Genomic DNA, 26,269 nt, shown 5'->3' with positions numbered 1-26,269 from the left:
TTTATTACTGTATCTCCTCCCTCCCTCTTGCTGCCACTTGGAGTCATTGCCCGGCATTAAAAGCAGTCAGGAGTGGACGCTCCAAGTAAATGTCTGGGAGAACCCTTCAGGATCTGCCAGACTCCGGTAGCTAATCGTGCCAGCTAGCATTTTGTGGCACGTGCCATCCAGGGGATCCCTGGCCAACGTGTTACCTGAAGTCACGCCAACCCCAGAAGGCAGACACTGTGGCTGCATCCCATCTTACAGGTGAAGAAACTGAGGCCGAGGGTAGTTGAGGAATTTGTCCCATGTCTCACAGCCGGTGGGGATCAGAGCCAGGGTTTGAGCCCATGCTTCTTTGATCAGCAGAGGGGAAAAAGAGACCTGAGTTCTCCACCGGCAGGTCCTAGTGCGCCCACTGGGCAGCACGGGAATGAAGCTCTCCTCCTCGTCCCCCCGTCTAAATCCATGTTCTCTCCATCTGGAAGAGAGTGGAGGAGGCAGAAATGTCCAGGACCCAAGAGAGCAGCATGCACACCAGAGCCCGAATCCAGGGTCATCCGCAAGCAGCAGCTGCCGAGAACCCCATGACTGTCTGCTTTAGTCCCCGCCGTATGGGGTGGGGCGCGGGGGGTGCAGAGAAGGGCACGACGCTCAGCAGGTTCGAGTGACTGGCCCAAGGTCACACAGCTTGGCAGTGGCCAAGCCAGGATTTGAATGCAGGTTCAGTGACTCCCAAGCGCAGCATGCTTTCTGCTCCACGAGCTTGGCCGGCGTGGTCCACGGGCAGTTGCTCCCAGGGGAAAAGGCCAGTCGGTCAAGAGCACGGCCCCCACCACGTGACCACCATGGCTAGAGTAGTCCCAGGTGCAGAGGGGCTCTCTCCCTGTCTGGCCAGTAGAAGACCGGGGCTCCACCAGTCCTGTTGGCTCCAGACGTGAACCGAGGAACCAGCTGTCCTGCATTAGCTGGGACAGCCCCGGCTTTCCAATTCCTTTATAATCCTCTTCCCTCCCGATCTCGGTCTTTAGACTCTTCCCCAAACTGCTGGACTTCGGTGCCCGATGGAACTCTCACTCATTTAAATGTTAGCCTCAAGCAGGCATAATTCAGAAAGAATGGCTGCCGTCCCTCCAAATGCTCACACTTGTTCCACGGCAAGACCCAACCAACGCGGGCGTTTTCTGCACCGTCGCGCACTCCGCCAAGGGCACGTGAGCGGCCCCGTGGTATCAGCCCGACCTGGATTTGAGTCCTGTCTCCGTCCCCTACTAGCTGTATCGTCTTGAGGCAGGTGACTCCAACCTTGCCGAGTCTCGGTTTTCTCTCCTGTAAGAGGGAGACATTAATGTTACATGTCAGGGAGCCACGTGAGGGACGGTGGCCAAGTGGGAATCCAAGCCCTGCCTTGTGTCCCGCTCTGCAAGCTCTCTGATAAGCAGCTGGGTTAGAGCACAGCCGGGCACCTCTGCGGGGCCTCGTGTTCATCCCTACCACCATCTGCAGGTCAGGACCAGGATGCTCAGCCCTGCCGAGGGGCACAGAGGAGAGAGAGAGAGAGAGACGGCCCGGTCTGCCAGGGAGACCTTAGCGTACTGCATCCTCCCAGTTGCTTGAATGGAAGAGGCAGGAGAGCAAAATGTGACTCATCGTGACCCCAAGGAGTCAGGTGCGGCTGAGGTTTGAGGCAAGAAACAGGAGACACAGTAGTGAAATGCAAGGGGGGGGCTTCCACCAGATGGTCACCCAGCCCCTGGTAACCATGCCCAGGCAATCTCTCCGGTGCTGACGAATCATACCATCAGTTCGTTCTCCCTTTGGGTGAACCTAGGAAGGAGATGGGCAGACGGGGGCCCGTTCTGGGAAGCCAACCAGAACCCCCCTCCCCACAGCGATTTCCTCAGAGGGTCATTGTAAAGATGAGAGCTACTGAAACACAGGACCTAATCCAGAGCTGGGCATTCATTACAGGTGCTCAGGAAGTTGTTCTCTTATTGTCAGGAAAGCGAAACATCCTGGGCAGTTCTTAATTCTAGACCAAAAAAACATGGTCTGGCCTTTTTTGTGGTCTCTTTCTTTCTTCTCTCCTCGATTTTCCATCTCTGTGCCCTGGTCCTGCTATAGAGATGCCGACCCAGAGAGAGCGCGCACACGTGCCTTTGAGAAATGTGCTTGTGAACGGGAGTTACAAAGGCCGTCGCCTTGAGCTGAGCCATGTTTGGATGCGTCGCCCCCATCTCCCTTCCCTCCCACAAGGCTGGTTGAAAAGACCCTTAGTGTTTATCAGCCTCCTTGACCTCAGTGGGCTGAAACACCCCTGTCCTCAATCTGCTTTCTCTCGAGTCAGTACAGCTGCAAAATCTCCCTCAGGTTTCAAGTTGGAATGTTCCTTCATAGTTCTACCCCTAAACCTCCTCACCATCCTCACTCCCCTCCCCAAACCCTCTCCCCAGGCTCAATTAGTCTGCCTCTGGCCAACCTCATGGCCGTTGCGAGGCGCCCAGGTGGGGTTGGAAAGTGACTCGGACATTCGAATCGGTCCACAGCCTGGGGGATAGTGTCACGAAGAGAAGCTGGGGCAGAGAGCACAGTCCCTAGACTCGCCCCCTGCATCCTTTGCTCCTGTCCATCTGAAGTGAAACAGCCCCGTGCATTCCAGAAGGAGCATCGGGAACCTCGATTCTGACCCTGGTCCATTGCCCATAACAGCACCTCATTAGAAAGTGGAGGATGGGGAAGGAGGGGGTCATTGGTGGTGCCAGCCAGTGTTCCCAGGGTGAGGCTCCCAGTGGAATCCCACATCAGTGTTGTGTTCCCTTGTGGATGTAGGAACGGAAATCGTGCCCCCAAGAGCTGCCGCACGTCTCCTGTGTCCTTTGTTCCTCCAGAGAAGGATTCTCCCCAGTGCAATTTAATTGTGTTCATCAGTCAACATTACTTGGCAAAGCCAGCCAGGGGCACAAACATTGCCACCCCTTCCTCAGTGTAATTGTGCTCTTTGGGATGCTGGAATGTGGTTTAAGGCCAAGCAGTTTTTGATTACAGAGTCAATCTTTGTTTAAAAGTTGGCCGCCCTGGGGAAGTTTCTAACAAGTTACTTTAAACAATGCATTCTCTGGACACCTACAGCTAAATAGTCCATTAATCCAAATTGCTTTGCCGGGATGTGGTGGGGCGGCGTCTGAGCCGGGCTTGGGCTCCGTTCACTGGGAGCGGCAGCTGCAGGTGGGAGAGGCGAGAGGCCCATCATGGTCATGAATTGACCTACGGGGACACGCCCCTCTGCCAAGTGTCCCCGACCCTGTGCATCCAGGGCTGAGTGTGCGCAGGGTTCTGGGCTAAGCGCTCCCCCGATCTCAGTGAACCTCTTGGCCGCCAGATGAGGTGGGACCTTCCGCATCCCCTTTAGAGAGAGAAGGGACAGGGGCTTGCCCAACATTGCGATGGAGCTCAACCCGTGTCCTCAGCCACAAGCCAGGGCTTCCCAAGTCTGATCCACAGACCACTGGCAGTGTGCAAGATGATTTAAAGTGGTACGCAGATGTTTCGGACGGTGTTAATATTTAGGAAGACCTAATAAACCCCAGATTTCTGAAGCTGAAATTTTCTTTAAAAATATAGTTAATCTAGGGGCAACTGGGTGGCGCCGTCAGTTGAGCATCTGGCTTCTTGATCTCGGCTCAGGTCTTGATTTCACAGTTGTGAGTTCAAGCCCCATGTTGGGCTTTAGGCTGGGCATGGAGCCTACTTAATAAAAAAAAAAAAAAAAAGAAAATATATATATACATAGTTGGTCTAAATAAGAAAATGTTAAAGCAAATATACGTGGGGTAAGCGGCTCTTCAGTCATTCCACAAATATTTATTGAGTGCCTGCTGTATGCCGGGCAGTTTTCTGGGTGCTGGGATGCAGCAGGAAATAAAGCTGTTGAGGCAGCCCCATGCCGGCGAGGGGGAGAGACAGTAGATAAGCAAGTGGATAGTAGGTCAGTTAGAAGTGTGTCCCAGGGAAGAGACAGTGTGGAAAGAGGAGGGCGGGCCAGGAAGACACTTTATAAGGAGGGCATGACAAACATTGGTGAGGAAGGTGTATGAATGACCACAGAGAGAGAGAAACATAATGGCAGGGGTCAATAAACATTTTTATAAAGAGCCAGATAGTGAATATTTCAGTGTTGCGGGCTGAACGCTCTCTGTCACGATGACACAGTTCTGCCCGAGTGACAGGTCAGCCGTAGACCACACGTAAACCAATAGGCATGACTCCGTTCCCATGAAACCACATGGACCAAAGCAGGGGGCAGACCACAGTTCACAGATCCGTGTTTGACGCCGTTCTGCCGCATCTCCCACAATTCAGATAATGGCCCTGCCCGGAACACACGTTTCAATAATTGCAAACTCCTTCCCCATCTACCCACTCACCCACCACCTGTCTTCCCACACGTGGCCTTTCTGTATCACCTCCAGTGACCCTGCCAACTCAGGCACCAGCTTGCGACCCACTCTGTGCTTCAGACTTCATGACCCTGGATGGAGGGAGAGTGGTAGAGATTGCGAAGGGCTTCTGGGAACTTCCTCCAGACCCTGGCCTGGACTCCCACCCAGCCCTGGGTAGCTGAACTTGACCTAAAACAGCAGTCCCCCTTTTATTTTCCACCTGCATGGCTTACCAGTCTTCAACTTGAGCTGGAAGACAAGGTGTGAAAGGGAGCTCAGTCCTCAGCGTCGCCTGACCAGGCCAGCTGGGAGGGGATAGGCAGTTTGTTCACATAGGGGTCCTCCATGACCATAGGCCTCTCCAGCAGCCCGCCCCGCCCCCCCGTAGTATTTGTCAGCCAGAGAAGACCGTACCTTCTTACCATCCAGCCTTCTCGGTATAAACCCGTCAGAAATACCTTGTGCCCGTTAGCACTGTAATTCACGCTGCGCCACCTTCCTCAATCTGAATCAAAAAGGTTAATGACGTTGAATCCCGAGACTCATTGATTTCAGTGCTTACCCCTCTTCTTGCTCTCCCAGAAAGCACAAGGCTCATTTATCTTTCCTTGGCTGACCTGGCAAGTCGCTGATAAATGCCCCAGTGCCCGTTAATTCTCCGAGATTGCCCAGAGCGACTAGGCACGTGTAGTTATGGTGCCTTCCGGAAATCCGGTTGATCTTGTGGGTCCAGTTCCACACCTAGAGGTGTTTGGGCTTCCTTTCTGTAATGTGTCTCGTAAGTCTGCCGTGGGTTGCAGTTTCGATTGAGAAAGAGAAATTTTTAACCAAGATGATGACCACGAAATGCCTTCTCATGAAATAACAGCTTTAGGACCTCACGACTGATTGACTCATTCATTCCTACAGTCAGTCAATACACACTTGTGGAAACCTACAGTGTACCAGACGTTTGGAAGGATCTGGGGTTGCAGCTACCAATAGGGTAGTTAACATTTCTGCCATCAGATTTGACCATTAAATCATCGGGTCTTTATGACACCATTAGGAAGGAAGTTTACATCCATATATACAGGAAATCACCATGCATACAACCATTTCCCTTCTAGGGAGTCAGAGAAAGCTTCCCTGGAGAAGTGTCTCTGAGCCTAGAGTGGAAAGGAGAGAAGGAATTAACTGGATGAACAATGGGGGGAGGGGGGGGCGAGTGTTCCAGGTGGAGAGGGCTGCATGTGCAAAGGCCCTGAGGCATGAGGGAACATGGACTGTACATCAAGTGAAGAGAGGCTTATGTGGACAGGGTGTGAGAAGGGCCTTACAGTTGTAAGCTGGAGCTGGACCTAGAAACCCCCTCTCCATTCTGTTTGGTAGGAGTTTTGGGGCTTAGGCCATCAGGCAGTGTAGCAGACGGATCAGAAGTGTGGGCTTGGGGACTCAGCAGAGTCCCAATCCAGCCGTCCCACGTACCAGCCCTGAAACCTTGGGCAAGTGGCTCATCCTTTGCACACCTCGGCCTTCTCACCTGGAACACGGAAAGCATCACGCTCACCTGCCTCAGCCTTCACGGTGAGGATTAAGCTGCGGAATTTGAAGGGCCTCGCCGGACGCAGAGCAGGTGCTCAATAAATCGGGACAGTAGTTTGACCTACCCTGGCCAGTTGACCAGGTTGCCAGCTGCACAAGTGCAGAAGTGACAGCTCTTTTGCCGAGGCTGTGTCTCTAGTGCCTGGCACAGCGCCTGGCACAAAGCAGGAGCTCAGCAAGCCCTCCCCACCGGGAGCACTGAAGGAGCAAACGAATGGTCAGCGGCCGTCCCCTGCAGCACCCCTGGGCCGCCGAGCCCGCGGGCATTTACCCCTGGGTGGCGGAAGGCTCGCCGATCGCGTGTCCCTTGTCCTCCACTTGCACAAGTATTCAGAGCGTCTCTGAGCTTGTTCCTCGACTGAAGACCAGTGGCGAGGTTTTGTCTTGACTTACTTCTCTCAGCTGGAGGCATTTTCAGATTTCCCCACCATGAAAATGGAAAACATTCCAAAGCACCAGAGAGTCAATTTCAGAAGAACAGTGAGCCGTGGTGGGTTCTCATAAATCCTCAAGTCGGCTCCGCCGCTTCTCCCCTTAACTGGAGGTGCCAGCACGGGCCCTGGGGGGGCGCGGCATGGGGGGTGCCCAGCAGGCCAAGGGATGTTGACACGTCACATTTGTCCGGCTGCCTGCTGGCTTCCCGACAGCCTGGAGAGGGTCCGAATCCCAAGTGAGCTCTTTTTTTTTTTTTTTTTAAGTTTTATTTGTATATTTGAGAGACAGAGTGCACAAGCAGGGGGAGTGGCAGGCAGAGAGAGAAGCAGGCTCCCCGCTGAGCAGGGAGCCTGATGTGGGGCTCGATCCCAGGACCCCGGGATCATGACCCGAGCTAAAGGCAGACGCTTAACCAACTGAGCCACCCAGGCGCCCCCCAAGTGATCTCTTGATGTCGTGTGGCAGGTAACTAAGCTGTCCCCATGTTCCATGAACAGGGCCAGAGGTAGACCCTGTGCTGTCCACCTTCCCTCGGTTTCCATGGCTAAGCCTCTGTGCTGCAGCCCTGGGGCTCTGAGGTCAGGTGGCCCGGTGCCCGGCCCTGCCTCTGTCTCAGCCGGCACAGGTCACGTAACTTCTCAGTCCTTCCTCATGTGCAAAGTGGCTGATAACAGTAGTACCTACCACATGAGGTTGTCGGGAAGGCAGATGCAAGGGGATACGTCTCAGGTTCCTGGAGCACATGAGGTCTGTCCTCAGTAGCTAGCAGCAGCCGTGTGCCTGGATAACTTAGCCACGCTCGCAGAAGCTCAGTTTGTCCATTGTAAAATGGAGCTAATGCTCACCTTTCTAGAGAAGTGGGGAGGATAAATGCACAGTGTGTATGAAATGTTTACAATACACCAAGCCCAGGTGGTATTGTAGCTGTGTTATGATGACCCCTTTTTCCTTTTGAGATACTGGGGTTCAACTGATAGAAATCACCATGAGTGACAGACCTCTGGTGCATTCACAGTGTTGTGCAGCCAGCCGTTACTCCAGCACCAGACGTTTTAATCATCCCCAAAGGGGGGCACCTGGGTGGCTCAGTTGGTTAAGCGACTGCCTTCGGCTCAGGTCATGATCCTGGAGTCCCTGGATCGAGTCCCGCATCGGGCTCCCTGCTCGGCAGGGAGTCTGCTTCTCCCTCTGACCCTCCCCCTCTCATGTGCTTGCTCTCTCTCATTCTCTCTCAAATAAATAAATAAAAAATCTTTAAAAAAAAAAAAAAATCATCCCCAAAGGAAACTCCGAGGCCAATACGCAGTTGCTCTTTATTTCCGCCCTGTCCCTAGGCCCTGGCAATCACCATTGTCCATGCATCTACCTATCCCGGATATTCACAGGAATGGAATCATGTAATACGTAGTCTTTTGTGCCTGTCTTGTGTCATTTAGCATAATGTTTGCAAGGTCCGTCCACATGGTGGCAGGTGTCCATATCTCGTTCTGTTTTATGGCGGAATAATATTCCATTGTATGGATATACCACATTTGGTTTATCCATTCATCCCTCAGTGGACATTTGGATTGTTTCCTCCTTTTGCCTATTGTGAATAGTGCTGCTATGAATATTTACATAGAAGATTTTGTTTGAACACCCGTTTTCAATTCCTCTGGGTGTTATGGTGACTTTATAACATATGCGGTTCAACTGTCTAACAGAGAAAAGGAAGAAAGAATAAAAAGATAAAGTAGGAAAAGAGGGATTCCGGCTTCTGAGGGTTTCCTTTTTTGGCCAACCTCAGCCCTTTGGGGGCCAGCAAGGGAACCAAACATAGAGAGAGGTTGGTCTTGGCTTTGTTCTCAAGCTCTTGGGCCGTGTCAGCATCCCAAGGGCTTGGCTTCCGCCCACCCGGGGAAGCCCCTGCTGAGTCTGGGCTGCAGTGTGGGCTGCCGAGGGAAGCCGGCCCTCCTTGTCCATCCCTTGGAGGGAATCAGTAACAAGTGCTCTGGGATAGTCAAGCACTTTATGTGTACCAGGCCCTGGGCTCAGCCTTCATACACATGATCTCATCGATTCTCTGCCCGACTCAGACAAGGACACTGAGGCTCGGGATGAAGTGACTTGCAAGATCACATGGCAGGCTTCAAAACCAGGTCACCTGATGCAGAACCATGGCACATCTGGCTGTCACTCACTTGGCTCTGATACTTAAGTACCTGCCGGTGTATCTGCCTTAGTGTGAAAGGGATTCATATATGCATTTGTAAATTCCATTTCGGGAACCTGGCACAGACTTCGGGATTCCATTCAATATCTGTCCCTGTAGGTATTAAGCAACTGTTAGATGCCAGATATTGTGCTGGCCAAGCCTTTGTGAACTGGGGTTCCTCATCAGAACCTCAGAACACAGAAAATGATCAGAATGGCTCTTTCCTTAATTCCTGCAAGGATGCTTCATAACTAGTATCATTCGTGATGCATAGGAGAGAAGCTAATCCAAGATCTACAGTGGATGCCTTGAGACACCAGGGACCAATTCTCATAGGGACTTGGTTCTCAATCATCACTGTTCCTCCAGCATCTAGAACAGTACCTGACATGTAGTAGGTAACATTAATATTTGCTGAATGAATGAGGATATAGCGATGTCAACAAAACAGACCTGCTCCCACCTGGCGTGCATCCTGTTTTATAATTTACAACATAATCCTCTTTTACAATCCAAATAAATATTGTAAATATTGAAGGACCAGCACTGGAACATATTTTATCAGTGATCAGTGAACTCGTAGCAGCATCTATGTGAGCGGGTGTTCAGAATAGTCCCAGATGACATTAAATTTTTTTTTTCTTAAGAAACGCTCTATCAGTGACTATAGGAAGACAAGGGGAGAAGGAGCAAGGTATTACCTCTGAGCAAATACTTCAGGAATACCTGTTAACGAATGACCTTAACCCAAGGAGCTGGAAGCCTGAGCTCATGTATAGTCGGATAAAACCAGGGCTTAAGTTACCCCCATTGAAACAGGTCCATGCAACTCAAAGTGATTCCAGGGGTTTAAAAAGCTGAATTCATGTCTAACGTCTGAACTCAACACAATTTTGGGCACTTAGGATTTGCTCAAAAATGTACAGAAGGAAAATGGAGGAGGGGAGGGAGGGAGAGAAGGAGAAAGGAAATGTAATTCACAGCCCCGACGGTAAGACGGCTCATACCTACCCTAAACCTTAAGCACGCACCTATGCTAAGTGCTCAGCCGACATGCTGAACATCGTTCTCTTTATCTTCAAGACCGCTCTACAGAAAGTGTTCTGTCATGATGCCCATTGCTCAGAAGGCAAGAGGGCTGTTTCACGAGGGTGTTCCTGCCCAGGGTCAGGCCGTCTAGTGAGCACAGAGCTCAGCCTGTCCTGCTACAGAGTGGTGGTCCTATGCTATCCTCTGCCCTCCCCACCCCCGCAAAATTGGAATCTGAATTGGTCATCTTCCTTCATCATGTTTGAACTTTTATTGTTAAGCTACTAAACCTTTTACTCCCAGTTGAAACTTGACCCAGTGTGGAAAGTAGGTGACGGTGCCCCCTCTCTGGCGAAATCTCAAGTGAGCCATCCTGAGGTCCCACTGTGTTAGTGGAAGCTAGTGCTACCGCCAGGCACAGTTTGAGAACCGCTGATCTATAGGCTAAATTCTCTTTTAGAACATGTCGCAAGTTTTCTGTCTCTAAGAACTGACACATTACTACCTCAGAGCCTATGTCCTCTGTTTAAACAGCCTGATGTCTTGTATAATTTCTCATCAACCCTCTGAAATAAACAGGCTTAGAATCTGCAGGGAAAAAAATATACTACATGCAGTATGTCCTCATCCTCTAGTCTCTCGAGCCAAGACTCTGTGTCCCCTTGAGGTTTGCAGAGGTGGCTACGGCTTTGTTTTTCCATAGCAGAGTGTGTGGCTTCTCTTTTGCGTTCCAATGCATTTTGACCTTGTTTCAGCCCAGACAGGCTAGTGAACCTGGCAGGCTGCCCAAGGTGATCAGCGACAGTCCGCTGTCCTTTGAGCTCAGGCCCGCCCTGGGGCCAAAATTGGAACCAACCTGACCCTGAAGTTCTAGGGGACGGAGATCTTTGTAACATCCTACCCCCTGCAGAATATAGAACCTAGTCCGGGAGAAGTAAAAATAATTAGGACAGCAGTAGGAACAATAGCTACTATTCTAGCATTCTGTGGGCTAGGTTGCCCAGTCTCTCTGTTGCTTTCCTCTGCCCACCATTCATCATCCCGCTCCTAGTACCAGCATCCAGCATCCGTATCAGCCTGGATTTTTCAGTTGCAGGCAACAATGAATATCCTCTCACTTCATTTAATCCTTGCAGCAACCCGATGAAGTAGGCATTATCATCCTCAGTTTTAAAGATGAGGAAAATGAGCTTCAAATGGCAGAAATCACCTGTCCGAGGCCACACAGCTAGTAAGTGGTAGAACCAGGACTTGAACCTACAACTTTCTGGTCTCAGGTCTCATTACTTTAACCACTCCACATACCGATACGTTTATTGTTGGTGCATTAGGGACACCCATCTGGTGAAACTGGAATAGATACATTATTACTGTAGGCCAAAGCCGTCCTTTGCACAAACCCAGGGGAATATGGAATAGTGAAAAAAAAAATCTCTTCTCAGCCTTACACACAGAGGAAAAGATGAGCTTATCAATATGGTTCAGTTCAGTTTAGTGCCCATTTATACTCCCGCCTGTTCAGTTGAACTGACACTTGGCCAGTTCTTATGAAGACAAGCAGGAGCTGAATAGGCAAAGGTAAAGGAAGGGTAGTCCCCATCATAGGGAACAAAGGCCCTCCTGGAATGCAGCACACGCGGGCTCAGCAGTTTCTATGAGCCACTCAGAAATGAGTAAGGGGACTGGGAAAGAGAACGAGGCACCAAGCTGCTAGAACTATGTTTCAGGCCTGTGTTGGACACTGGGGAAATAGAGATGAATCAGACAAGTTTCCTGTCCTGGGGTAGCTTACAGACAAGGGACTTGAACATACATAACTTAGAGGAGTGCTAGGCACGCAGGCATGTAGGATGAAAGGATGGAGGTGTGGCAGGTGGTGGGCATGCCTTTCCTCTGGCATTTCTAAGCAACGGGTATGGGAACTTCCTGCTGAGCACTTCCATATACTGAGCACCAGCCATAGGCCGGGCACTGTGGGTGCCATTCCTGCAACACAGAGCTCAGATACCATTTTTATCCCCATTTTGCAGATTAGAAAACAAAGGCTCAGCCAGCTCCAGGAACTTGCTCAACATCAAAAAGAAACAAAGTGGCAAAGATCAGGGAGAAATCTCTGAAGGCAGCTCTCATTGTAGCAAAGATGTGGATTTCTCGCTTACATCACCTCTGCTTTTAAGATTCAATCTTTGTCATTCACAGCGGGCCTCCTCTTGCCCCCCCCCCCAAAAAAACAAATCAAATAACTGGCTGTAATCAGTCATTGTAAGGGGATGCGGAATTTGGTTAGCCAAATGTTCTGCTCATTTGAGATGTCTAGTGGCATCTGAGGACAACCAGATTTCAGAAAATTAAAATACAATCAGATAGACTCCACGCGCGCGCACGCGTTCACACACACAAGGCTGAATGGCAATGCAGCTCCCCATTCATGATTGCAGCAGTGTCCCAGGATCGGGCATGGCCTCGGGTGCTGATGCTTGTCAGTTACCTTTCCATTACAGCAGTCTGCAGGAAGGGCTGACATGTTAAGGGTTCCTGCTGATGGAGCTTCAGATAACCTGCCTCTTAGAATGGCTTATGTATGTTCCAAATGAAAAATGTGTGTCTTCCAAGTGCTCTGTGAAAGCGTTGAGGCTTTGAGAAGTGGTTTGCCAGTTCCCGCAAACGCCATGAGCGTGTTTTAATTCTGCATCATTTTCGCCAGTAACAAAAAGATAAATCCAATCAAAAGTGATTGAGTTTTATTAGCCAGGTGGTTGTCTAGTTTTGCCTGCCTGCCTGCCTGCCTGTGTGGAGGAGAAAAGCGGCTCCCCGGTGTCTCCAGGAGGCTCAGTGCTCTAGCTCACCTGGCACGTCACCCCATATCCCAAGAATCTACCTATGTGTCTGCCTTCCCCGCCATCTCGTGTGCTTCTAGGGGACAGGGATCATAACTGCCTTATCCACTGCTGTTTCAGGTAGCTGGCACCTGCCCTATCAGAGAGGTAAGAAACCATGTTTCTGGGAGAGCAAAGTTTTGGAGTTTTCCAGGTCACAGTTATGAGGAAGCACAGAACATTTGGAGAACTTCAAATAACCTCAAAGACTGGGCAGGCAAGCCAGCTCGCAAACCACTTTGTACACCTTGCTAAGGAGTTAGGACGTTGTCCTGCATGCGATGAAGAGCCACTGAAGGGTATTAAATGGGAGATATGATCAGACTTATGTTCTAGAAAGATCCTGTGACTGCTTTCCAGAGGATGGCTTAGAGTGGAATCCGAAAGCTGGGGCAGCATTTTATCCAGATCACTTCTCCTTGGGTGCCCAACTGTGGCTGTAATTTTGTCCATGGGGTCCAGGGAGAACTACAGGATCTAGCTTTTTCCATACATTTTCTCCTGTATCTCAAGAAAACTGGTCTCGCTCTAAGCTTTGGCTGTATTCAAATCAGGGACTCCCCTTCTCTTGTCTCCGAAGCTTTTTTTGCTCTTGACTCTTCTTCAGAGAACCGTGAACTTGACCTTTCTTGTTCTGGAATTCTGGCCTTCCAGAGAGATGTGCTAGGAGACAAGAAGACTTCCATAAGGTCCAAGCATAACCTGCTTGGAGGGTGGCCAGCGGAGCAATGGCAGGGTCTCCCCCCACAGCCCCCCAACACACACACCCAAAAAGAAATAAGCCACATGGAAAAATGGGTGTGAATCCATTTGTGAGCTGGAATGGGGCAAGAGGAAATCCAGTGGCCAGGGCTCAGATTTTAGACGAGCAGAGCAGACAGTCCCCAGGCCCAGGACAGGACGCTTTGTCTGCGTCACCTCCTGATGTGCAGCCCGTGTTCAAGGACTGTCCCCTCGAAAGGAAGTAGGAGGCCTCAGAAAGTGGCTGTCATTTCCAGCGCTTGTTTTGTGGCTCTCACTCTAAAGAAACGGAGCGGACTCCTAAAGCTGATGGGCCATGAGGAGAGCAGGATGGCAGAGCCCGGGCTGTGGGCCTGGAGTGCCCAGGTCTGAGTCCGCACTCCACCTCCCCGACAAGACGTTGCCAAGCCCTTAAATCTCTTTGTGTCCCACTTTATTCATGCATCAACTTGATGGGGCAGTTGTTGGATGAAAGCGGGAGGGGCACTTAACCCTTTTTAGGCAACTCGGGCAAGGTTCCTGTGATTGTTACTAAGTGTTTTCTCCTGCCCTGGGCTTCATGGCCCCACATCCCCCCCAGTTCAAAGATACAGGGAGGAGCATTTCTGGTAGAGAGGAAAGGACGTGGGCAAAGACAAGGGAATGATGGAGCCCCTCCCGCAGGGCAGGCACTGTGCTGGGCCCTGCACCCACACGCCCTGCACACCAGTGGTCCGCTTGGATATGTGTTAAGCATGCCAGTGAGTCTTTGCTGAACACCCACCACGTATCAGGTCCTGGAGGAACAGAACAGAATGAGACCCAATGCCTGCTCATCTCACAACTATAACCAGGCCCTGAAGAGTGCTGTCCAAGGTGCCCGCGTTGAAAATCCCCGTGCTATTAACAGACAGATGGGCACCAGCTGCAGCAGCTGCCCTGGGCACTGGATAGTTCTGGGCAACCCCCCCCCCCCACACACACACACACTCCTTGCTGCTTGACAGAGGCTCATTTGCGTCCCACTGGTTGTTGTTACCGTAGGGAAGCCAGAAGGGCCCTGCCAGGCCTGGCCAGCCTGCCCAAGAAGCCCACCGGCCTCCCCAGGACAGCCGCCTCCCCATCACTTTGCAATTTCCTTCTCCCTCCCCATACCCCTGGGAGCCAGCCAGGGCAGGGCTGCGAGCCCCACCCTTGACTCTGGGAGTAGCCTCAGTCTGTGCAGTATGTCTTCCTAAAAGCAGAGAGAGACTGACAAGTGCCTTTTGCATAAACACTTCCACATCTGGGAGTTTAATCCTACGGAAATCTATCCTACTCAAATATGGAAAGATAAATGTGCAAGGATGCGAGGCTCATAGGCATAGTATCTGTAAGTGGAGGGGTGCAAACACCCTAAATGTCCATCACTAGGGGATTGTCTGTGTCCATTCCGTAGGATTCCGTGTAGCCGTTAGAAGGATGAAGTCTACTTGTATGTGCTGATTAGACAGACGCACGGGATAGATCAGTGCATGAAAAAGCCATGGACATACACATTCCCATTTATGGAATAAAAATGAATGTGAGTAGTAGAGCATCTGCTTCATAGGGTTGTCACGAGGACTGAGTGGGTTAACATGCAGAGTGCTGAGGAGAGGAGCCCCCATTGTAGGCCCTCGAGTGTTAGATGCTCTTGTTACTCTCGTTCTTGCTCCTCTCTGTCTTGCTGTGGACAAAGCTGGGGAACGCTAAGTTTAGAAGCATAGGAAAGGGTTACATTTGGCCTTCCCCACCCCTCATGGTTTTCTGTACTCTTGGGCTCCTCATAAAAGGACGTAGTATGGGACGTCTGGGTGGCTCAGTCGTTAAGCATCTGCCTTCAGCTCAGGTCATGATCCTGAGGTCCTGGGATCGAGCCCTGCATCGGGCTCCCTGCTCAGCAGCGGGTCTGCTTCTCCCTCTCCCACTGCTTATGCTGCGCTCTCACTAGCTCTCTGTCAAATAATTTTTTTTTAAATCTTTTAAAAAATTTTTAAAAACAGGATAGAGTATGACATTTCTCCTGTGGTCCCACAGACCCAGATGCCACCAGCTCAGGTTGGTTTTCCCAGGGCCATCTGATTTTAAAACTAAAACATCTGTGTCCTGGACGCCCAACCAGGATGGTTGACCACCCTCCATACGCCCCTGGTGGCCCAGGTGCTTTAGGAGGTACACAGACACGTAGTCATTATTGTTTCTCATGTGAAACTGGAAAAAAAACATATAAATCGTATATCAGAATGACTCAGCCTCAAAAGGAAATTTCTGACACTTGCTATGCCATGGATTGTACCTTGAGAACATGACAAAAAGACAAATACGGGATGGGTCCCACTTGCATGAGGTTCCTGGAGTTTGACTCCTCTATGAACTTGTTCACAGAGATGGGATGTAGAATGCTGGTTCCCAGGGGCTGGGAGCAGTGGGGACATGGGGAGCTCTTGTTTCCAGGTTTCAGAGATTGAGTTTCAGAAGATGAAAAGCATTCCGGAGATAGATGGTGGTGATGCTTGCAGAACAGTATGAATGTACTTCATACGCCTGAACTGTACACTTAAAAATGGTTAAGATGGCAAATTTTATGTTCTGTGTATTTTACCACATTTAAGACTGGGGAAAAAGTACATCGGATACCACAAATATTGTTGCCCAGGGTAGAGCTAAAGTACTGTTTAAATGGAACGTACCTATAAGACAACTGTGCAGATGAGACGCTAGGGGGAAGAAGCTGGGGAAATTCAGTATATCCTGCGCTCAGATGGCAGGTGCCTCCAAACACACCCCCCCTGGCTTGCCCAGTGCCACAGTCCTCTGTCCGCTGTCACTTGTACACGTGTCTGCTCCTCACGTGGCCCACGCACTGCATCCACGAGAGCTCGATCTGGGGCCCTCTGGGGTATGCACGTACCCAGCAGCGTCGGGGGTTGGAAGTCCTGAATCCTGACATTCACAAAAACTCTTACGCTTCACTTTTTGCCTTAGCGATACTCTCGAGCCTCTGCCAGATTCTTCCCAGCATCCTATATCAGACAGGGGGTTCTGGACCACAGCGTGGGGGGCAGGAGGGATGTAGAGCAGTTCAGTTGGTTCTGTGCGTGCTTTCTCCAACCGGAGGCTGGGCCGGCCCCGTCCCCTCCGCACCCTGCGCCCTGGAAGGACCTGAGCTGAACCATGCCCCCTCGTCCTATGCATCCTCATGCCCAGAGCCACGATGCATCTTAGACACACACGATGCTGAGGTGGCCCTCTGGGAGCCATCCTAACGCTGACACCAGCTGGAAGAATGGGGACAAGTCCCTTCTATGGGGCATTTCCCCAACCACGCTCTGCAGGGACATCCCCTGGGTTTTACGCACAGAAAGCTTTCCAAGTTAAAATCTGATTGCGTCATTATACTCCTGTCTCCAGCTTGAAATGTCTTCAGCTTCTGATATTCAGGATGGTAATAATACCATGAAATAACAGCTAACATTTATCAAGGGCTTACTGTATGCCCGGTGATACTGCCCAGGTCTTACGTGCATTACTTTATTGAATAATCCCAACACCTGAGGCTTACCGAGATGAAAGTAACTGGCTGCAAGTCCGGGTTTTCAGGAACAGGCCTTGGGGAGAAGATGAAGAAGGAAAGAGGAAGAGAATTAACTACCATATTCATGCCTCACTAAAAGCAGTGCCTCTTAAACTTTAAAGGGCACGCTCATCCCCTGGGAATCTCGTTAGAGAGCCAGTTTTGACTCAGTAGGTCTTGGGCGGAGCCTGAGATGCTGCATTTCTAATAGCAGCAGGCTAGTGCTGTTCATCCAAAGATCAGGCTCTGAATGGGGAGGCGTCGGAGCACTTCCACCTGGGATGGAGCTCCTTCATTCATTCGTTCCCTCACTCATTCATTCATTCCCTCATTCAGTTGTGGAAGTGGTCTCGTAGAGAGGGGCATGATGGGCTTTGACATTTGGAACCAGGTTCTGATCACTAAGCAGTGGCTTCTCTGAGCCTCAGTTGCCCATCTGCAAAATGGGAATGAAACTCACATCTCTTAGCTTTGTGAATATTCAAATGCAATAAAATGTGGCAAAAGTCTGCCCCAGGGTCTCGGGCACGGTGGGCATTTCATAAATGGTCATGGTTTGAGAGCTGTTTTTATCGGTTCTTTTGTTGATTGAGTCCAACAGAGATTTTCACACGGTTCCAATAAGTGTATTTATATGACAGCAAATTTATTGAAATAAATCCCTTCCTTATTAAATCATTTATTTTAACTTTTACCTGTTTGCATGTTTCCGCAAAGACATCCCAGTGGCTCTGAAGGCTGCCAGTGATGGGCCCAGAGTCACTATCCTGAATCCGAGGAATGGGCATGGACGAAGAAACGTGTCTTCTAATGATTCCACGAAAGGTGGAAGGAAATTGTAGAGGCAGGCACAGGTGACGAGCTGTGGGAGCCACTTGGCAAATGACTCCACCAGAAGGGAGGAGTGAGAAGTGGATGTGGTGGGGAGAGAGGGAGAGAGAGAGGCTGGAACTGGGTAAAATGTCAGCAGGTCGCAAACTCTTCATTATCCAAGGAGAACTAAAGCTTATGTAGGCAATTATAGACAGGCCACCAAAAGCAACAATAGGAAAACGTGGGCCCCAGCCGAATTGCGTGTCCCCTTGAAGAAGGGCTGGGGAGATGGGCTCTGGCATGCTGATCAGGCTTTCTACTCTGAAGGAGAGGGAGGGGGCTGGGGGCTCCCATGGAGGGGGACGCAGGGGTCCCCTCGCCCTGCCAGTCCGGCCAAGCCAGGCACACAGCGCTTCGCTTTGAAAGGCAGCCTTCCCCCCAGCTCCAGGCCTGGAATCCGCAGCCCCCTCCCTGGGCACTCCCCCCCCCCCCAAGATGTCATCTTTTGAGACGATTTCATGTGGAAGCATCGCTAAGTAAATTCGCTAAATGCCTATTCATCCCCGTCAGATGGGGACTCGGTGAAGCAGTAAATGTGAAAATGGCCCCAGCTCAGGGCCCTGAAAGGCGCTTTCTGGGGTTGCCAAATGGAGCTGCGGCCGCTGACCCTGGGAGCCCCCGGAGCCCCGGCCCGGCCCCTCCAATCCTCCCCCTGAGGCCGCTGAGAGGCCCTATTTATTATTCCTGCTGCCAGGGACCCATTCAGAGGTTAACTTGTCCCCGTATTCATCAGGACGACAATAATGAACTGTCGCAGAGTGGCGAGGGGGTTGGTAAATAGGAACTGCTAAGACACGGAGAGGGAATGGGCCTCCTTAAGGTTTGGAAAGAGACATTGCTTTCTTTTTTTTTTTTTTTTTTGTATGGGCTGATCTCATTCCCACCTCTCCCGGCAACTTCAAGAGGGCCTGTGCCCACAGCTGCCCCATAACTTGGTAGGAGGCGCATGGGCTTTCCCTTGCAGCGTGCGGGCACGGTTGTCCACACAGGAGACGCACCATTTTGCAGACACGTGGGGTTCGCCTTTTGTCTGCATCCCTGGGATTCACCCCTGTGCGCACCCGCGGGGCTTGGCTTGCTGCGTGCCTAGCGGATGGACCTCCGTGCAGACACGGGGTTTCTCGGCCGCCGCTAGAACGGGCTGGCCGTGAGTCGGGGTTTAGTTCAGGGCTAGGATGTTTTCACTGCAGCGCCTCTTAACCGCTTGGTGCCCCCTCCGCCGGAATTCTGAGGTGGTCACCATGAGGCATCCAGTCACGGAACAGGGGCTGGCGGTGGCTGTAGGGAGTTGCAGGGAAATGAAGGAGGAGTGCCCGGTGGGGGCCGCTCAGACCAGACGGTGGGGAGGCGGAAGGAGAGAGCACCTTGCATTTATTGCGCACCTACTATATGCCCTTTCAGTGCACCCAGTTATCCGTTCGCTATGTAGGCACAGAGAGCCTGCTATCTGCTGGGGAGCCAGGGGAGTTCAGAGAAGCCCCCCCCCCCCGCCCCGCAAAGCCCCGAGGTTCAGTTACTCACCCTTGGACACACAGCTGGGTCAGGAGTGGAGCTGAGATCTGTCTCCAGACCCTTCTGCTTCGAGAGCCCAGGTATTGCTTTCTGAGGCACCCACCTGCCTCCCAAAGGTCGGTGGCCTCCGTTCTGTGCCCAAAGACGGCCTTCCTTTCTGCCGCCTCCGTCCTGTCTCCCACTTTGAAACAGTGGTTAACCCTTTCCTTCTGAAGTAAAAATCCAGCACCGTTTACCTATTTGGGTTTATTCAGCAGAAGAGAGGACTGCATTTCGGGCAGATGGAGACCCGTGTGACTGCCTTTTAAAATACTGTCACAGCTGTATGCACAAGCCGATTAGCTGTGACTACACTGCGGGTTCCGAGATTGATGGCAATAAATTTGGGATAACAATGCTGGGAACAACGTCATCTGTTTGGCTCACGCTTCATATTTTTCAAAGCTCGCTCAGTCGGTAGCCCAGTGGGTTTCCAGAACTTCGTATTCCTTCATCCAACAACAAGCTAATGTAGCTCCTACTGGGTGCCAGGGAGGAACAAGTCCCATGAGGCTCTGCCTTCATGGAGCTTACATCATAATGTCAGCAAATTTAACACTCGGTAATGGACACAGAGGGATGTGATAAAGGTGAAGGCGGGGGAGGCAGATGCTACTTTAGGTTGGGTGGCCAGAAAGGGCCTCTGTGAAGAGGTGACATTTGGAAGGAGATCCAGATGACGTAACAACAAGCCAGACCTGGAAAGAGACAAGGCAGAATTTCCCAGGCACAGCAGGTGCAAAGGCCCTGAGGTTGCTAAGTACCTGGCATTGTGCTGCACACCGATGACTTCATGTTTGCCAAGCCCGGTGCTGGGCACTAGAGACTCTATAGCCTTTTTTTTTTTATTATGTTATGTTAATCACTATACATTACATCATTAGTTTTTGATGTAGTGTTCCATGATTCATTGTTTGCGTATAACACCCAGTGCTCCATGCAGAACGTGGGCACTAGAGATTCTAAAACAGCTGGGGCACCATGCTTACCCTCAAAGAGTTCACAGACTATGGAACATGTAGGATACACACACACACTAATAGTCCTTTTTAACTAGGATGGTAAGTCCATGGTCTCTGGAGGACTCTGACCTTCCTCTTGGTTTGTTTCCATAGGACAAATGACCAGCTGGTGGCATTTCTCTCCCGATACCGAGATATGAATTTCCTGAAGTCACACGGCCGGGACAATGCAAGGTAGTACATCCTATCACCCCCCACCCTTGTGCAAGATGGAAATGAAAATCCAAGTGATCATTTGGGGCTTCCTTCCAGACTGGTTTGATGCAGCCAGAGAAAGTAGATAGTGGGAGAAAGGCACGGCTCACGTGGACCTCTGCCCCTTTCACATAAGATCTGAATTGGTCTCTCACGTTAACCAAGCAGGAATAATAGTAAATGCGTCTCCTCGCGTGATAGCTCTTTACACCTTTTTTCCGAGCACTTTCCTGAGTCTGTTTATCTCATTACGCAACCCTTTGAGGTAAGTAGGGCAGCCGTGGCTAATCCCCACTTTATTGGTGGGAAGACTGAGGCCCATAGTTGAAGTGATGGCCTCAGTTCATCGGGTCAGTGACGTGGGGCCATCCCTGGTCAGGCAGTCATTCAGCAAATATTTGCCCCATGCCAGACACATGCCAGGCACCCTTCTAGAGGTGAACACGACAAAAATCCTCGTTCTCATGGAATTTACTTCAGAGGGAGAAAGAGTCTCTCACCAGCATGGAGTTGAGCTCAAATATCCTGACTTCTAGCCCGTGCCCACGCCAGGGCCTCACTCTTGCCGCCCAAGACATGGGCAGGGGTTCGAGGCACCAGAAGCGCAATCTGAATCCATTGCACCTCACTCACCTAGAATGAGTGAGGCCAAACAGCTTTGAGCCGCATCTACATCTCTGGCCAGAGATCAGCTAGAAGGGATTCAGTCTCGAGCACCCCCTGTAGGGGAGATCACAGGACCGGCCTCACCATCCTGAGGCTCAAACACCAGTAACAAAAACCCAGCCCCGGATCACTCTGACGTGCTGGAGGTTTTTTCCTAGCGCTGAACTCAGACCATAACCTGCCAGCACATGGGATAATTTGAGCGCCTTCCTGTGCTTTGTTTGGGCCTCGAGTTGGTTTTGTTTTGTTTTGCTTTAATTCAAGTGCTTCATTTGAAAATGAATAGCGCATGTAAAAATAGCAATGTTTCCCAGGCACATTCAGATTTCAGCTCCTCTTAAAAGACCCCGCTGTCCACTCACTCTGGGCCTGAGTTTTCTCACTGGAGGCTCTCCCCCGGGTCATACACGAAGCCTGCATCCTCCAGGTCACTGCGGGCCTCACCTGTCCCCCTTCCCTACCTAGCCCCCCACTGGCCTTTCCGTTTGCAATTGTGCTTCGGGTGTTCTCTGCCAGGGCTGACGGAGGTGTCATTCTGGCTGGCTGTGGAACTCCGCTCACCCAGTTACCCAGGGCACGGGAGGGGCAAAAAGCAAGCAGTGAGCTCCATCTCCCGAGCTTTCCAGATGTAAACCCAGAATCCTTCGTTGTGTCATTTCCAAAATTCTAACTCTGATTTCATCCAGCTCTTGAAAGATTGTTCCTATCCTACTGGCAGCCTGCATTTTTTTTTTTTTTTTTTTTTACGTTTAGAAGGAGCCCGCCCCCCGCCGGCCCCAACTTGAGGATGCTCTGTAAATCAGCCCAGATGAGCATGTTCCAGCCACAAAGGGTAGAGAGGCCTGGGGCAGACATGGAAGAATTATAGCCCCTGGGCGTTGTGTTCCTAATAAGTGCCCCACTCCGCTGACCCTTTTCCTGCAGGATCTCCTTAGAGCCATTCAGTGCAAAATAAGAATTATTATCCCCATCTGTCAGGAGAAGCAAGGGGGTCTTTGGGAGTCCAAATGATTTTCCAAGGTTACACAACTGGTAAGTGCTAGAATTTGAACCCAGTTCTCTGGCCCCAAAGCCCAGGTGGAGCAAGGCTGAGCTGAACAAGATTCCATGCAGGTGTTCGTTATCAAAACTGGTGGTGTCTAGGCCCTCAGGTAGAGAATGAAGACACTTCTTCCCCTCCCCTCCAGGTATCCTTGTAATAACACATTTGGTGCAAAGTCGCATCCCAAGAAAGGAGCCCACCGTAACTTGATAGACCTGGGTCTGAATTACATCCGCCCTAGTATAATTATGCCAGCCTAGTCAGTATTTATTCTCCCTCCACTATTTCTAGGCCCTGGGCTTGGGACCAGGGATAGCACAGAGGTTAAAATCACGGGCTTTGAGGTTGTACCTCCTGGATTAGAGTCCTGCTCTGTCATGTCCTAGCTGTGTTGAATTAGACGGATGACTTAACCTCTCTGAGCCTGTTCGCTTACCTGTATGATGGAGATATGAATAGACCTACACCCACAGGGTTGAGAGGATTCAATGGATGCTGCATATAAAGCATCCAGCATATAGTAAAGGCCCTATGTGATGATGGTGAGGAGGATGATGGTGATGCCATGGCCATGATAAGCAGAGGACGAAAATATTGCTGCTGGAAGAAATAGATAGTTGGTGTTTGGGCCAAAGTTGAGCGTCTGGATGTGTGGGTACATCCTGTTTAGCTGATATGCACCAGTAGTCAACAGGTAGTACCCAAATGGCACAGGATAAGATGAAGGTTCAGGCTAAGATGTGGCTCACACCTCCTCCCAAAACCCTAAAACCCAGGGCTCTCTGAACAGAAAAGTTCACAAGTTCCACTACCCATGAATGAGCCCTTGGCTGGTTTTCTCTCACTAAGATGAATGAAGGGCAGCAACTGAATATTCATTTCATAGTAAAATGAGCCATCATCTGCCCTCCCCCCCCCCCCCCCCGTCAGCTGGGTCCTCACCTGCTGCATGAGCCAGCCTAGCCACGGCGCATCCTCTGTCATCCCCTCCACAGGGCACAGAGCGGCCATGGCTTAGCTCCAGTCCCGGCACGGGTGGTGTGTTACAAAGGACGCTTGGTGGCAGATGACAGAAACCCAGCTGAAACTAGGCTAAGCGAGTAAAGGAAGTTAATGGAAGGAGAACATTGGTGTCCGACTTCGGATAGGGCTGAATCAGGCAGTTCAGATGATATCATCAAGCCCAGACTCCGTTAGTTCTTGTCTTTTCCTTTTGTGTGTGGGTTTTGTTTTTTTGTTTTGTTTTGTTTTTTGGTTTTTTTTGCTTTTGAATTATTTACTATTATTCCTGGAGCGGGTTAAGGAAAAATAAACACATCAAATAGCCAAGTAGTTCAATAGCAAGAATCTTTGTCTTTTTTAATTGGGGTGTAATTGACATAACATTAGATTAGCTCCAGGTGGAAGACATAACCATTCGTTATTTGCATATATTGCAAAATAATCACCATAAGTCTCGTTACCATCCGCCAGTGCGCAGAGTTACATTTTTTCCTTGTGATGAGAACGTCTCAGATCTACTCTCTTAGCCGCTTTCATATATACAATACAGTATTACTGACTGCATGTCACGTCCCCGGGACAGAGTTATTTTACAACTGGACATTTGTACTTTCTGACTACCTCCTTACCTTCTGTTAGTTCTCGTTTCCTTTGTGTTGGTTTGATTTTTCTGGCTTCAGATGGCGACCCTTTGCAACTTACTAGCCTCGTTTTACAGATGAGGAAACAGAGACGTTAAGTAACTCGCTTAAGCCCACACAGGACAGGGCTAGGACTCAAACCTGGGCGGGGGGAGTGTCCCCAGAGCCCAAGCTCATGACCCCTGCGTGATGCAGCCTGTCTGTGCTCTGGGCCTGCCTTCCTCCCATACGCTGGGCAGCCTCGAGGCAGCCACTCTGCTTCTCTGGGCTTCATGTCCTCCCTTGGAAAAACAAAGGGGATGAACAAGATGGTCTCCCAAGGCCCTTCCCGTTCTGACGCTCTCTGCTCCTGGACCCACCCTTGTAAAAGACATTGAGAGAAAAACGGAGTTTGAAAGATCAAATGATGTGGGGAGGCCAGAGCACGCAGTGAGACACAAAATAGGCCACGGGGTGCCTCGGTTTTTAATTCCACATGGTTCCTAATAGCAGTGTTGACCTTCTGTCCCCATCTCCAGCCCTTGGCAGCCAATTTGGATTCCCAGCTCCAGCTGCGAAGAGATGGCATAAAGGCAAACTAATATTTTAATAGCTGCCAAATTGGTCCCGACTGTTCCTGTAATTAAATGAAGGGGAGTGTTGTGTTCACCGTTTCTCCTTGCTTTCCTCCAAAAATTAAAGTAAGCAGATACAGCAAAAGCCGGGCAGCACAGTTTACCGTTTTCCCAGGGAGCCTCTGCAGGGCGAGCAGAAGCAGGTGCCCTAAAGTCCACTGTGAGTCTCAGTGGGCAGGTCCTAGCAGACGTCCCCCAGAACTCCTGGCTGCTTCTGCCGCAGGGCCCTGCGAGACATTTCCCAAATGTCTGCAGCCTGGGTGTGGGGGAGCCCCTGACGGGACAAAAGGGAAAATCCTTTCCATCAGCCTGAATAGGATTTGCTCTGGGACTTTTCCTGCCTCGGTCCATCTGAGCTCTCCGCCTGATCCGAGATCCCCAGGGTCCCCATGCTGAGCCCAGGGACGCAGTGGGGTGCGGGGCTAAGCACCTGCCCGCTGGAGGCTCGGCCCCTGTGTTGAAATGCCGCCTCTCTTTCCTCATCTTTATAACATCGGAACAGGGAGGTCGGGATTGTGGAGGACCAAGTGTCCTCACCGACCCCGGGAAGGCCCCAGGCCAGGCACTGTCCACTGTGTTGTCTCATTCCAACCTCATTTGGCAGGTGCTGCCCCCTCTTAGAGATGAGTACAGCCGAAGCGGGGAGAGTTGTTTTCGTGGGCCCAAGGTTCCACGGCCACTGGGCAGCAGGGCTGGGATTGGAACCTGGTTCACTCTGACTTTAAAGACCTGGGTGGTTATTTTTTGTTTTTTGGTTTTTTTGTTTGGTTTTTTTTTTTTTTTTTTTTTTTGGTCACACCACGATTCGTGACTGCATCTGAGAGGACCTGCAGTTTTAGGTTCTTGGGAGGGATACAGATGAAAGAGCAAAATTCTAACTTTAAGCAGAAGCGTTTTTTCAGTGATTTGGAGAGGGAAGATTAGGTCCTTTCCCTGCTTTGCAGGGTCAGCATATCCCAACGTGTGTTCATGATCCAGCAGTGGTATGCGAGATGGTTTCGGGTAGCTCATTCACAAGCATACAGGGAAAGTTAGGTATTGATTGTAAGTGTATCAACAAACATATAATTGATTTCATGATTTTCATGGCTATTATGCTTAGAATAAGACTAAGTTTAAAAAAAAATAGTTGAAGCTATTTTAAGCTGATTTAGAGAAAAATAATAAGGGAGCTTTCCTGTACGTGTTACATAAAGCACCTGGCATAGCAGGTAAGAATCCAGGCTTGGACTCTAGGCATGTGACCTTGACTGAGTTACATCAATCACCTGTATGTCCGTTTCCTCATCTGGAAAATGAGAATGATGCTAGTAAGACCAGCCTCGCGAGAGTCATTAAAAGAATTAAATGGGTTGACTATAGGGATAAACTCTTGGAACAGTTAGTTGTGCATATTAACTTGGTGAGGACGGTGGTCATGATGATGATGGAGAAAAGTCATGAAAATGGAATACAAATGATTAACATTTGGAACACTTTCTACAATTCTTACAGAAACAATTAGCATTTGAAATGTAAGAAGGCTAGACCCCTAGGAAACTAGGAGGGGTCCTAGCCCCCAGGTCAGAAGTGACATCGGTCAGTTTCTTCCTATTCTCAGGTCCGTACCCCACCTGTTTTAAGCAGCACCCCCCCCCACATTGGGCACCAGAATAGCAGCTAAGCAGCTTCAGCAGCTCCTTCTCTCTGACACTGAACTAATCTTCAAACCCAAACGTCCCTTGATATATAAACAGGCAACTGTTTAGCCAAAAGTTGGCAAATCCATTGAGAGCCTGGCCAGGAACCTCCTCCAAGCAAATCTGCTCT

At 50.4% G+C, this 26,269-nt stretch overlaps 1 protein-coding gene across 1 annotated transcript in view; it reads left to right on the top strand.

The window, feature by feature from the left end:
- The window catches only part of XYLT1 (xylosyltransferase 1), a 299,369-nt gene that overhangs the window by 229,426 nt on the left and 43,674 nt on the right, over positions 1-26,269 (top strand). Inside the window, exon 6 of the mRNA XM_078074765.1 lies at positions 20,394-20,474. Coding sequence (XP_077930891.1) covers positions 20,394-20,474 — 81 coding nt within the window. The remainder of the gene's footprint in view (positions 1-20,393; positions 20,475-26,269) is intronic.

The sequence above is a fragment of the Halichoerus grypus genome, chromosome 6 (genome assembly GCF_964656455.1).
Source record: "Halichoerus grypus chromosome 6, mHalGry1.hap1.1, whole genome shotgun sequence".
Classification (NCBI taxonomy): Eukaryota; Metazoa; Chordata; class Mammalia; order Carnivora; family Phocidae; genus Halichoerus; species Halichoerus grypus.
The sequence above is the reverse complement of the archived record's forward strand: the minus strand, read 5'-3'. Positions and strand labels throughout refer to the sequence as shown.